This window comes from Ceratotherium simum, chromosome 26, assembly GCF_057802395.1.
Source record: "Ceratotherium simum simum isolate JZ-2026a chromosome 26, ASM5780239v1, whole genome shotgun sequence".
NCBI lineage: Eukaryota > Metazoa > Chordata > Mammalia > Perissodactyla > Rhinocerotidae > Ceratotherium > Ceratotherium simum.
The window spans coordinates 17324681-17338433 of record NC_141925.1 but is presented as its reverse complement, the minus strand read 5'-3'; the positions used below and the strand labels follow the sequence as shown (position 1 = coordinate 17338433).

The 13753-nt window shown below is 45.1% G+C and overlaps 1 protein-coding gene across 1 annotated transcript in view; it reads left to right on the top strand.

The window, feature by feature from the left end:
- The first annotated feature begins 2202 nt into the window (after nt 1–2202).
- VWA3A (von Willebrand factor A domain containing 3A) overlaps nt 2203–13753 on the top strand; it is a 46479-nt gene continuing 34928 nt past the window's right edge. The window contains exons 1-7 of the mRNA XM_087417081.1: nt 2203–2342; nt 2655–2778; nt 6596–6720; nt 6815–6892; nt 8569–8623; nt 11483–11581; nt 13090–13196. Coding sequence (XP_087273207.1) covers nt 2281–2342; nt 2655–2778; nt 6596–6720; nt 6815–6892; nt 8569–8623; nt 11483–11581; nt 13090–13196 — 650 coding nt within the window. The 5' untranslated portion in view covers nt 2203–2280. The remainder of the gene's footprint in view (nt 2343–2654; nt 2779–6595; nt 6721–6814; nt 6893–8568; nt 8624–11482; nt 11582–13089; nt 13197–13753) is intronic.

Sequence of the window (13753 nt, the reverse complement as noted above, 5' to 3'; positions counted from 1 at the left end):
AAAGAACGGAGTGTCTCATGGCACCCAAGAGCAGAGAGTGGTCAGTTTTCACAGGTGCCTGGGATCAGTGGTCAGAAATTCAAGAACCAGGGCAGTTTCTCAACCTCCTTCTCTCCCTTCACCTCCCCTCCTCAAAACATTTATTGTCTGCCAGTCCCTGCTCTCACGCCAATTACAATTTAATGGGAGAGAGACAGCAATTTTTAAAAATCACACTAACGAATGTATCATTCTAAATTAAGTGCTCCGAAAGAAAGGAACATAGTTCTATGAAAGTTTATATAATACAAAGGAATCTGAAATAAAGTGGGATGCTGGAGAAGACTTCCCTGAGGAAGTGACATTTGAGCTGAAATGTCAAGGATGAGTAGGTTGAGGGAAGGGGAGAAGAGTAAAGAGTAAAGACAGCACATGAAAAGGCCCTGTGGTTAAAGGAACTGTGTAGCATTCCAGGAACTGAAGGGAGTGGGGTTGTGGAACACAGAAGAGGAGAGAGGTAGTGAAGTGGGAAAGCTGAAGAGGTAGGTGGGCAGCGGCCAGACCGTGCGATCATCAAATGCCATCATAAGGATCTTAGTCTTCATCCTAGAAATCAAGGGAAGCCTTTGAACAGTTTTAAGCAGGAAAGAGAAGAGGCAGTGTGATATTGGATTTGTGTTTTTAAAACATCACTCTGGCTTCAGTGAGGAAACAGATTGGATGAGAGGACTAGGGGAATGCAGGGAGGCCCATTAGGGTCAACTGCAGCTGTCTATGACAGAGATGATGGTGACCTGGACACAAGAAATGTCAGTGGAGACAGAGAAGTGGAGAGATTTGAGAGAGGTAAAATTAACAAGATTAGGCGATGAATTGGATATGGGGAATGAAGCATCAAGAATAATTCCTAGGTTTCTGACTCATAAGTAAATAGATGATGACTTTTCTCTAAGCTAGAGAACAATGAAAAGAGGATAAGTTTGTAGGGAATATGAATTCAATCTTGGACATGTTGATTTTTTTTTTTGTGTACCATCTGGTACACCAAATGGAAATATCCAGTGTCAGTGGATACACAGGTGTGGAGTCAGAGTGAGAGGTCTGGGCTTTTGACATACAATTGGGAGTCATTGATGTATAGGTGGTAATTGAAGCCGCGGACAAGGCAATCTTATTGCCTAGGAAAAGAGGAGAAAGTGAGAAGAGAAGAGTGCGCACAACTTAGCCTCAAGGAACACTGACTTAAGGTGCTCAGGTAGAGGAGGATGAGCCTGCCTAGAAGACTGAGAAGGAGCAGGCAGAGAGCAGGGAGGAGTGGCCAAGAGAGAGTGGCCCCAGGGACACCAAGGCAGAGAATGACCATTCACTCCACTTTTCTCTGAAGACAGTCTTCCTGCTTCTGAATCTACGTGGTGGCCCCACAGTTCTTAATTCCAAATTCCCAGAGAGAGAATCTGATTGATCCATCTTGGATACAGGTCTACACTGATTCAGTAAGCTATGACTGTAGGCTGTAGAAACTCACCCCTTTGAGTACAGATGCAGTTCTCAGAGAAAAGAACCCAACCTCATCTCAATATTTTTCCTCTTCCCTCTCTCTCCTCAAAATCCTTATGGTCACTTGCTGTCGTCTCTGCCTAGTCCACCCTTCACCATACTCTTAACACTCTGCCTCCTTTTTGTCCTTCAAGAAGGTCACCTTCACCGACCACCTTACCTATGCAAAATAGATCCCCTTTCCTGATTACTGTCTGCTGGATCATCCTGTTTACTTCCTTCATAGCACTTTCCACAATTTGTAATTACTATATTTAACTTTTTAACATCAGTCTTCCCCTCTAGAACGCAAGCTCTGTGAGAACAAGGACAATGTCTAGCTCAGTGGTTCTCAACTGGGGTAGACTGAGCCCCCAGGAGACATCAACCCATGTCTAGAGACACTTTTGGTTGTCACAACTTGGGGAGCAGGAATGCTACCGGCGTCTAATCGGTAGAGGCCAGAGATGCTGCTAAGCTTCCTACAACACACAGGACAGCCTCACAACAAAGGATTATCCTGTCCAAATTGTCAAAAGTGCCGAAGCTGAGAAGGCTTGTTGTTCACCATTGTATGCTCAGCGTCTAGCACAAAGCCTGAGACCTAGTAGGTGTTCGATAAGTATTTACAGAATGAATGAATTAAAGAAGAGTTGAATCGAATATAGATTCCCCCCCAAAGCTCTTTTCTATATGCTGCACTTATTCTTCTCCTTTATGGTATTCTTTGCCTCCCTAGGAAAATAAGCATCAGGTGGTTTTACAATGGCTACACAAACTAGTGATGTCTTCCATGGTCAAGATAATAAGTTTCTGGAAAATTGTTGGTAAGCCTCTTTTCCGATTTTTCAAATGGAAGTAACAATATTTTGCTCATGGGAATTGAGAGGGAAATACCTGCCTTGAAGTGAGACTGGGTAAATGGTCATGGCATCACCTTATAATGGAGGGCTTCAGTTATCTAACTACCAGAGCAATAGAAGAAAATGTCTTATGAACCTGGAGCCCACGTTTTATCAGGACTCTACAGGAACGCTTCCCAGTTACTGCACAGAAATAAAGATGTTTCTGGAGGCCCTGGCAGCGTGGAGTCAATGTCCAGTGCTGGGGCATTGATCAAATCACTTTGTATTTTATAGCATGAGGAGAAACAATGACAGAAATCCAAAGAAGCAATTGAACCAGAAGAATATCAATGGACTTGGCCAAAATCCAGACGATGGACTACTGGTTACACACGTTAACCAGACACAGGACTTACTGGTAAAAACCACAGTGCTTGAACTGAGTCACAGTGCTTACAAATCATGGTCAGGGAATGCAGAATGCGTTAAACTCTGGGTATTTCTGTCTTCACATAGGATCCCAGGACTGAAAAAGATTAGTTAAGCATTCATCTCTAATCCTCTGCCTTTAGAAATGACTGAAGAATTTGCATACTATTTGTAGAAATTTTACAGCCTTCTTGGCCATATCACTAAATATTCAGGAGCATATAAAGACTCTGTCCGTGTTATCAAAGCCTGAAGTCTAAGGAATTTAATTCTAAAATTCCCCTTCCTGAGATTTGTTTTCCTTTTAGGATTCCCTAAAATCTAGATCCAAAAATCAGTTTCAGGAAGTGCTATTGGAGCAAGAGAGTTAGGGCAGGAGAATTAACCTCTAGACTATCCAGAACTGTGGTTTTAGGCTGACTCTCAATGTGTAAATGAGCTATCTTCCCAAGAAGGTGAGTGAATTGTCTGGAACTCAGAATCTATTCCACCATAAAACTGTTGTCTTCAGGGGTTGTCAGGTGCAAGCCTAGCCTATAACTACCTATCTAATCTGAACTAGAGTTGACGTTTGAAATCATAAGTCAAAAACAGTACAGTGTTAATGCTGGCAGTTAATCAGGAAAATAGTCATGTTTTACTAATCTCAAGTATTGGCACTTCCGGGAAAGCAAGTTTAATTAAAAAGAAATGAGGAAATGCCAATAGAGTCTTGAGATTCTGAAGGATTCCTTCGATGACTTCAGATGTTGATATTAGTCTTTATTTCATCTAATTTAATATCAAAATACGTGACTTCCCAGGTGTACAGGGACCGCACTTATTTTTATCAGCCACAGCTGAAGCCACAATGAATAGCAGAGGGAAAGAGGGAAAGGATAGCCCCAGTGCAAAGATGTTACTAGGCTCTGTGGAAAGCACATACTTGAGTAGTTATGTAATCAGTATGCCCTACAGTCAAAACCTATAATGTGTTTAATGGTGGATCTTCAAATATTAATAATATAAAATCCACGTCCTAAAACATGATCGATCATTTCAAATGCATGTAAAATAGAAGAAAGGTGAATTATAAGTCTACTGTGCTCAGTGTTATCAACCAGGGAGGTGGTTGAGTCCTGAAAGATGAGAAGAGTGACATCTAGTGTTCATTTGATGCAGAGCAGTGTTTCCATAAGTGTGGGAACACGATTGGGGGGATGCTGTTCAAGGGCGGCACATTAATTAGCATAGAATCACACACTGACAAAGTTATCCTTTCAATCATTTCTCTCCCAATCCTTCATGAAGAGAGTCACAGTTTAGTGCTAATTTAAAGGCAATAGAGTGTGGTTATGAGCATGATTTGAGCTATACAGTTTGGGTTTGAACCCCAGCTTCATCACTTAGTAGCTGTGTGACTCTGGGCAAATTACTTAAATTCTCTGTGCCTCAGTCTCCTTGTCAGTAAAATGGGGTTAATGATGGAACATACTCTGTAGAATTAAATGAGTTAATATGTGGAAAGTGCTTGACAGATGATAAGTGCTATTTAAGTTGTTTGCTCTAATTATTAATCTAGTTGGAATATAATAGCAGCATTTTAGTTTCGTTGTCTTTGTTTCGAGGTTACTTTCCATTTACGACAAGCTGAGGAGGAAATAAAGGTTGTTGTTGAGAACAGTTCATGCAGCAACACTCAAGGCGATGTTTTATAGCACAGCTATAAACCACAGGCTTCACAGGGCCCAATTCGCAGGTGAAGAAAGAGAGACACATGACTTGCCCAGCGTCACAAAGCTAGTCAATGGAGACCCCAGTGTAGTGCACTCCTTTCATCTCTCCCTCTCTTTCTCTCTCCTCTTCTCTGTCCATATCCTCCGTCCTCTCCAGTGTAGCTCAGTCAGCTACCACAGATAGTTTTCAACTCCTTGTCCACCACCTCGCCCACTACAGTGAAAGCCCTGACAAATACAAGCTCAAGCAGAACCCACTTAGGGTTCAAGCAGGTACCTAGGAGCAGGGTGAAGCCATCTTTGAGTCTAGATTGGGGTTCCAGTGGGTTAAAATAGTGCTCAGGTCCATTCCACTGTCATCAGATGCTATGAGGGGGTTTCTCTCACAGTGGGCCTCCCCTTTTGATGCCATTCCACACCCTAAGTGAATTATGACCAACTCTGGCAACATTTAAGGCCCACCTATATCACGTAAACAACAGTGGTTGTACTGGAAGCTCTTGCAGAATCTTGTCTGATCCAGGCCTTCCACACCTTTCCAGCCTCTTCTCACATCACACTACCCTGTATTTGCTACACTCGGACCACAGTTACCACCTTTCTGTTCTTCAAACACTCTGACCCCTTCCCCGCTCTGTGCCTCTTCCTGGAATGTGCATTCCCTGGCTATGCACAGGGCTGGCTCCTTCTTAACCTTTGGATCTCAACTCAGAGAGGCCTTCTCTGACCCCCACCGCAGCCAAAGTGACCTTCCCATCTCCACCCTCGTCATTTTCTATCACATTTCCCTGCTCCATTTTCTTAACAGAACTGTTGCTTTCTGAAATTAGGTACACTGATTTCACTTCTTCTTTATTGTCCATCTACCCGCACTAGAATGTAAGCTCCAAGAAGGCAAGAACATTTCTATCTTGTTCACACTGTAGCCCCAGCACCAGGACAGTGCCTAGTTCATAGTAGGGCTCAGAAACACCCACTGGAAAAAGGAAGAAATGCCCGCCTCCAGAAGAGGTGAACAAGGCAGGGTGAACTCAGAGCCTCAGGTCAGCTCTCTCCACCTTCTGGCTCCCGGAAAGCATCTCCAATGCTGAATGCCTGCCATGACCGACTACAATGCTAAGCCACCACCCACATCCTGAGCTTAGCACTATGTAAGTGACACAGGTGTCACTAGGTACAAGCAAGGGGGCACAGTCCATTTCATGGCCTGACTCCTGTGATGGCTAGGGAATTCTTCCTCTGGAGTTGTCACCCACTCCTCCTGTTTCTGGTCTCTGGAATGGTCAGGATAAACCCATTCCCTCTTCCATCAGTTAGTCAACAAATGTTTGTTGAGGACCCCTCAGAGTGATGGGGAGGCAGAACTCATACACCTGAAAAGATACAGAGAATGAAAGTGTGGAAATAAACAAAGACCACCCACATGAGAACAGAGGCAATTTCCTCAGAGGTTGCTCTAGCAGGGGGAGTCAGCAACCATGACTTGTGCTTGGCAGAGACTCAAAGGCAGGCAGGGGAGTGGGAAAGGTTCACAGTGGAAAAAATGCAAGGCTTCAGGTGTGCCTTGAAGGAGGCTGTTGATATGAGGAAGCTGGAGGTGGGCTAACTAGAAGCGGGGCATCCTATGTGATTGGTTTGGGGCATATTTGACTGTCTCTAGTTGGTCCTGAGCTGCAAACAGGATGAAATAGGAAAGCCAGCAGTCATTGACCGAGTCCTCACCCTTCTGGGCCACTTGCTGCAGAGGCTGTGGGTCAGAGGTCCATTGTCACACATGGTCTGGCCGTTGTGTGTTTGTGTGTTCAGTCTCTCACAAGGCAGGACGTGGTGAGTGATGCTTGAATTGTCTAGCCACATACTGGAGATGAGGTGAGGGAAGGGAACAGGTATTTCTGGGGCAACTGGCCCAGAGCACAGGCCTCCACATTCCTCTGTGCCCTCAGCAAGGCAAGTTCCTGAACAGACTGCTTTCAGGCAGGACCAGTCAGAGTTGGCAACCATTGAGCATCTGAGTGGAGGGAACTTTGGGCATCCTCAGCCTTGCCCTATCTTTCCAGAGTTTTCTGTTTGACTCTGGCTTCTGTCTCATAGAGGCTGCAGGGGGATAAGACCCAGCCTTCAGCTTGGGAAGACTCAGAAGATTGGCTTTCAATGCACAGTTTAAAGTTTGAGAAACTCACCTTGGCTGACCTGATCAGCCAGGGCACAGCCGTGCTGTAAGTCTGAAGCCATTCCCCTCACCCCCAAGCCTGCAATGACACACCTAGCCCCCGGCCCAAGAGACCCTTTCATAAGTTTTTGCTTCTTCAGGGAGGAAGGCAGCAACGTCATAAGGAAAGTGCACTTCTCCACCCAGATCATCCACCAATTTGAATCAAAACTTTCTGAGTAAGTACGTGTCTCAGTGTCCTCCCAACAACCCCAGAGCTCAAGAATTACCTCGTGTCAGCAGCCTGAAGGTAACTTTGTTCAAACAACCATCTCTCTGGGACCTTGGGCAGGTCTCTTTCAATTTCCAGCTCCAAATTCCTCTTCTTAAATAAAGAGGTTGGACCACATCAGTTTATCTCAATCTTTTAAAATCCATGATCCCCTTGGACGAACACATAAAATCTCACAGCCTCATTTGATGTTTAATGGTTAAGAGTGACCACTTTCAATAACAAATTAGTTGGGTTCATACTTTTGCAAATCTATGTCAAAAATATACAGGCTCCCCACTCCAAACCTAGATTTTAGTAGCACATGTATACATTCCATCCCTGCAGTAGCAGTCTATGATCTCTGTTTGCCTGAGGTTTCTTAAAAGGTAATAATAATAATTAATAGCCAACATTTTTTAATGTGTGAGGAATTCTGCTGAGAGCTGCATGCGTTATCTTATTTCATCCTCACAAAAACTGAAAATATAGTTTTACTCTCAAGCCAGTTAACTAAAAGTCAATTGCTAAATGTACAATTTGCCAAATTTATCAAAACATTTTAACTGTTTTATAAAAATTTTTATTGGGTTGGAAGGTTGAACAGGTTTTAAAGAATTCTGCAATATTTCGGCTGATTGGTTTTAATTGTGAATCCAGCATTTTAAGGAATGTTCAGGTCTATTCAGTTAATTGGTCGTTTGGCAAACTCATTTTCAGATAATTAGCTTTCAGTAAATTGACTTTTGGCAAATTGACTTGGATAGAGTCCTATTATTAGCTTCCTGTTGAAGATGATGGAACTGGGGCTCAGAGAGGTTATCACACCTACCCAAGGTCGCACAGCTAAAAAATGGCAGAGTAGATCTCAAAGACAAGCGTGTCTCATTATGAAGCTCATGCTCAGCTCTATCCATACTCATGTATATCTTATGACTCCAACCACCACCCACTGCCCCTTTGATTGGATATGATTCCATATCTAAAGGCGTTCCTTGCCCTTCTCTAGGTCCCCAAACCCCACCTGCTCTCAATGAGGGCAATTCAGTTAAATTTAAGTGATGAGTCCTTACCTTGAGCACCTGTTACATGCTGGTCTCCAAACAGCCATTGGAATGGTTTGCAATAAGGGAAGTTCAAGAAGTTCCCCTGACTACTTACTTTTTGGAAACTAAGTTTTTTTGTTCATCAATCCACTGGGAAACTGCTGTTGAACTACCTCAGCTGTGTATTTATGATCATCTCCAGGCGACTAGGATGTCTCGTCTGAGAAGACACAGATTTGAGAAGAGCAAGAGTATTCTTCCACCTTCCTCATGAGAACACACTCCCCCGTCCTCCACAGACGTACTCACTCAAAGCCCACCCCTTGTTCCCCCAAACCATGGTCGTTTATAATGTACATCGTGTCACCAAAGAGCGGCATCCCCACACTTGATCCCTTTCAGAATCCCTTTCGTCCTTTACCCCTGGCAAAATAATGCCTTCAGTTTTCTCTTTGTTAGATTTTGCCTTCTGTTCTCCCAACGTCTTAGATATCTTAAAAAAAAAATCCCATCTATATCTTCCTTCCATTTATACAAGTGGCTGTTGCTCAGATATGAAGCTGACCTTGGGTGATGAGCCTGTCTGGTGTTTTGACAGAACTGTAGAACTCTATCAACAGAGAATTCAGTGGCTCACAGAAGACAGCAAGAAGGTAATTTCATTCTTTGCCCCCTTTCACTCATTCCATCTGTATTTGTTAGACCCCTGTCAGTTGTGAATGATATATCTCCAACTTAAATTGGCTTAAGCTAGAAAAGGAATTTCTTGACTTACATAAATGAAAAACCCACTCACGGCTGTATCCAGGGGCCCAAATGATGTCATCTCTTTTTCTCTGGGTTCTGCTTTCCTCTGGGTCGGTTTTATTCTCAGGAAGGCTCTCCCCAGTCTTAGGAAGATGGTCACCAGTAGCTCTAAGCTTACATGTCACCAGCTAGAGTGACATGGCGAAAGGGACCTCACTTCCTCTCCCAGTACACACCCTCAAGTCCTGGGATTGACTTGTCACTGGGCCAATTTAGACCAATCATTGCAGCCAAGGGGATGAGATATACTAACTGGCCAGGCCTGGAAGTAGTGCTCACTCCTGGGGAAAACCAGGGGGTGGGGGAAGTGGGGGGAGACTGAGTAAGCCCCCCCAAACCTCAGGGACTGAGAAAGGGAGATAGATGGTTGAACAGGGAAAGCCAGAGTGCTGTTACCAGAAGGGGACACAGATCCTGGGCAGCTGAGAACAGCAGGTGTCCCCTAGACCATTTAGCCTCAGACACACAATGAGATTTATAAGACCAAGGCTGATCATCTGCACATAACTTTTCTTGAAAGTTTGATTAAACGTTTTCCTCTGACCCAAAGGGTAGATGAATGATCATGGGGAAGTTACCCTTTGATATGCTTTCTTATTTGTTTTAGCCTATTTTCCTCCAACTGATACTTTTCTAGCTCACCGTTTGCTTTCACCTTAGGCACTTTCTGGAGAAATCTGTGGTTGTCACATCTGGGAAGGGAGGTTGCCAGGGAAGCTGCTAAATATCCTATGATGCACAGGCCAGCTCCCCACCACAGAGAATTATCTAGCCCAAAATGTCAGTAGTGCCAGGGTTGACAAACCCTGGTGTAGATAAAGAAGAGAAAGGAAGACGGAGCCTTAGCCCTGTGTTTCTCAAACTTTAATGTGCACCCAAATCCCCTGGGGGGAGGAGAGGGTGGCACCTTGTTAAAAGGCAGACTCTAATTAGGTAAGTCTGGGGTGGGACCTGAGATTCTGCATCTAACAAGCTCCCAGGTGGTGGTAATGCTGTTGTCCATGGCCAACACCTTCAGGAACAAGTTTCCAGGGCATTCCAATATTTAGCCTCTGGGAGGAAGGGGAGGGTCTGTCTAGCAGAGGAGATTAAGAAGGACTGGCCTGGGCCGGCCCTGTGGCTTGGCGGTTAAGTGCGCGCGCTGCGATGCTGGCGGTCCGGGTTCGGATCCCGGGTGCGCATCGAGGCACCACTTCTCCGTTCATCCTGAGGCCGAGTCCCACATACAGCAACTAGAAGGATGTGCAGCTACGACACACAACTATCCACTGGGGCTTTGGGGGGAAAAAATAAAATAAATAAAATCTTTAAAAAAAAAAAAAAAAAAAAAAAAAAAAAAAAAGAAGGACTGGCCATTGAGTAGAGGGAAAAGCAGGAAAATGTGTCCTGAAAGACAAGGTACACTTATTAAGTTCTTCAATTTGCCAAATTCTTGACACAGCCAAACTGTGTCATATGCTACTCAGAGTTCGAGAAAGTTGAGAACTTAGATTTGACCATTGTGTTGGGCAGGAGCGAGGTCATTGGTCACTTGACAAGTGTGGCTTCAGAGGAGTGGGGAGGTGAGAGCCTAATCCGAGTGGGTCGCAGAGAAATGGGAGGTGGGGAAGTGCTGCTAAAATGGGAAGCAGGGAAAGGAAGTGGTAGCTGGATCAGGCCCTGAAAGGTTTATTTCCTTTTTAAGATGGGCAATATTATGGCCTATGTGTGTGCTACAATAGATAAGGAGGAACTGATGATCCAGGAGGAGAGATGATTCCAGAAGCAAAGTCCCTATTTGGCAAGAGAAGATCCAGTAATGCAAGTCAAAGGGTTGGCCTCGGGGCTTTGAGAGTTGGCCTTAGATACATTGTAACAGGGAAAGGCAGAGCGTGTGGGCATGGGGGCATGTAGGTTGGTAGATTCTGCTGGAAAGATTTAAAATAACTCTTCAACTTTTTTTCTCAGTGAAATTGGAGGCAAAATCACTTGCTAAGAGAATGCAGAAAGGGAACGCTGGAGGTGTGAGAGACGTAAAATATACATCTCTGAGAGCAGAGAAGTGAAGTGAACAGGACACCTAAGTAGCCAATAAAGCAGGATTTAAGGCAAAAAGCATCAAAAGGAACCTACTGCCCCTAGAGAACTATCAATTTCATATGAATGAAAATTCCAATTCACAATGCAGCTATAACAGGATGGAGAGTTGTGTGCAGAGCTATTGCACAGACAGCATTCACGTGTGGATAGCAATAGCTGTTAGAAACATAATTAGAAACTGTCAGAAATACCACTGCAGCGGGCGAGCTTAATGCGTCTGCCTTTGATTGGTAGCGTGGGTAGGAAATTAAGGATATAGAGAAATGAAACAAGATAAGCTGACGTAATTAGACATCAAACTTTATATCTTACAAAAGATGCTTTTCTACAGTCTCCAAATTTTCTATAATGAACATTATTACTTTATAAGAGTGAACAGTAAATATTAACGGAAAAAAAAAACTTTTAAAGAACAGGCTGCCACAAAATAGGAGCAGATAATGCCCAAAGTCAGGACATCAGGTTTTGCTTTTTCCTCTGTCAAATGGGCCTTCCTTCAGCCACTTCTTGTGGAGGCACGGAGAGTGTTGGAACTTCTGCATCGTGCTGAGCAGCTCAGTGAAAAGCTTAAGAGAAGCACAGAGCTGTGCTGGGTGTTTCCACATGCCCTGCCTCTTTGGTTTTAGGCATTTGGCCTCATCAAGGGGGCCAGAGTCGGCATCCTCATTGATGTGTCAGCCGTCAGCAGTGGTCCTCAGAAGGAGGAGTTCCAAAATGACCTCATGGTAAGTCTCTCTGGCACAGAGAATTACCTGGAAACACACCACCACCTCCCCCCCCTTTGTGAGCTTGCTAACTGGCTCATTTAGAGCCAAGTCAAAGTGGAATGTTTTACAAAGAACAGTTCACACTTAATTAGCACCTATGGTTAAAAAAATATGTTGAGTTCTGCGAAACCCAGCCATAAAGTCAGTTGTCAGTTTTCGGTTGCAGAGTGAGCTTCTAGTATTCTCACCACAGCAGTCCCTGCTAACTAGACTTTGCCTCAAGAGCCCCCGGTTCCCTGGAAAGAGGGCGTGAAGTCAGGAATCAGTTGGGCTGACTCCGGCAGAGCACTGCACGGGCTTCCTGGCCTTTTCCAGAGGGAGGAGCTATTCTGGTTTCTTTGACATGTCCAAAGCAGAGAAGCTAAGAACTCTAGAGTCGGATGACTAAGGTCAGATCACAGCGCGTCCACCACTTCTGGGCTCTGTGACCACGTTACCTAGTCTCTCTGTGCCTTAGTGACCTCATTTGTAAAGTGGGGATTATGACAATGGCCACCTCACAGAGTTGCCCTGGCACAAAAGGAGTTCATGCAAGTTAAGTGCTCGGTACAAAGTCTGGTGTAGAAAAAGTTCTGTAGTCTCTGTGAAGTAATGTGGAGTCTATTTTCTTATGGAAACCCCTAGAGCTTTGGAAGCGGACCTTAGCAGCAATCGCTGGTTCAAGGATCTTTTATAGGGCTCAACGTGGGCCAGTCAGCCAGACTTTTCCCCTGTTCCTGGTCTCAGCAGGTATCAAGGAACAAGTGTCAGTGCAGGCTCCCCTTCATGACAAGTCCTTAGGGCCGAGTGTCCAAAGATCCCCCAGGTAGGCTGGTCTAATGTTAGCCAGGGCAAGCCTCGTTTTGGTGGCATGCAGGTGAAATTTCTAGCTAGCCAAGAAGAAGAGGGAGGAGTTATCTTACTGCTGGGTATTCACCAGCTGCAGCTTGAGAGCTTCGAACAGCATGATGTGGTGCCCACTGTTCTGTCCCCAACTCACACGCCTTGGCAAGAAACCACTGCCCCGACCCTGTCCTCTTGGGTGCCACAATACAGTGCCAAGGGTCCAACCATAGCACATGCTGAGATGGGTAGCCAGGGTGCTCACCCCACTCCCACCCCATGACCCAAGTGTGTGGCAGCCCTCAGGAGCTGCTCCAGAAGAGAACATCAGTCTGCAGTCGGTGGGAGGAGTGAGGGCACAACCCCGCAGGGCGGTCTGCCAGCCCACAGGCCCAAGGACCCGCCCCCGCCCGCACCACAGGCACAGGCTGAGATGGCCAGCTAGGGAGCTCATCCCACACCCCCATGAGACCCAATGGACAAAAAGCAAGTGTCAGCTTGGGGCCACTAAGCTGAGCCTCAAGTGACCCTGTTTCAGCACAGCTCAGACCCAGCCCAGAGGGGCCAGCCACGGTATGAGAGGTGAAGCAAGGCTCCAGGTGGCCCCTGGCTCTGGGAGCCAGTGATATCCTTTTGTCTGCCAGAGCCTTATCGATGAGCAGCTGAGTCACAAGGAGAAGCTGTACGTCTTGTCCTTCAGCACCACCTCCAGTGCCCTCTGGCCAGACCCCGTGGAAGTCAACGCCTCCACGTGAGTGACTGCCCAGCCTTGGCCAAGATGTGAACTTGTTCATTTTCCTCCCTAAGTGGTAGTGTCTATATCACATGATTAAAGTATAAACCCAAGACCCCAACAGATAAGTGAGTCCACAGAGACAATTCACAAAAGCAAAAACGCAGGGAGCCAATAACTTTTGGAAAAATGGTCACCCTCATGAGCAAACCACAAAATGAAAGAGAAGACAACCACAGGACACCATTTTTATCCAGCAATCTAGCAAAGATTGGTTTTATTATGAAAATAATACATGCTCATTTTCAAAAATTCAAACAATATGAAAGGATAATAACAGCAAATGAATCTCCCTCTCACCCCAGTCCCCCCTCACCACCCAATAACAGTTTCTTCTGTCTACTTCCACAGACAGTCTGTCACGTGCATGCATCTGTGTGTTTTATTTAAACATAAACAGGAGCACATTACACTCTTCTGCACCTTGGCTTGTCACCTAATCTTGAATATCCATCTCACTCAGTACACATAGATCTATCTACCTCATTCTTTTTAATGGCTACATAGTACTCCAC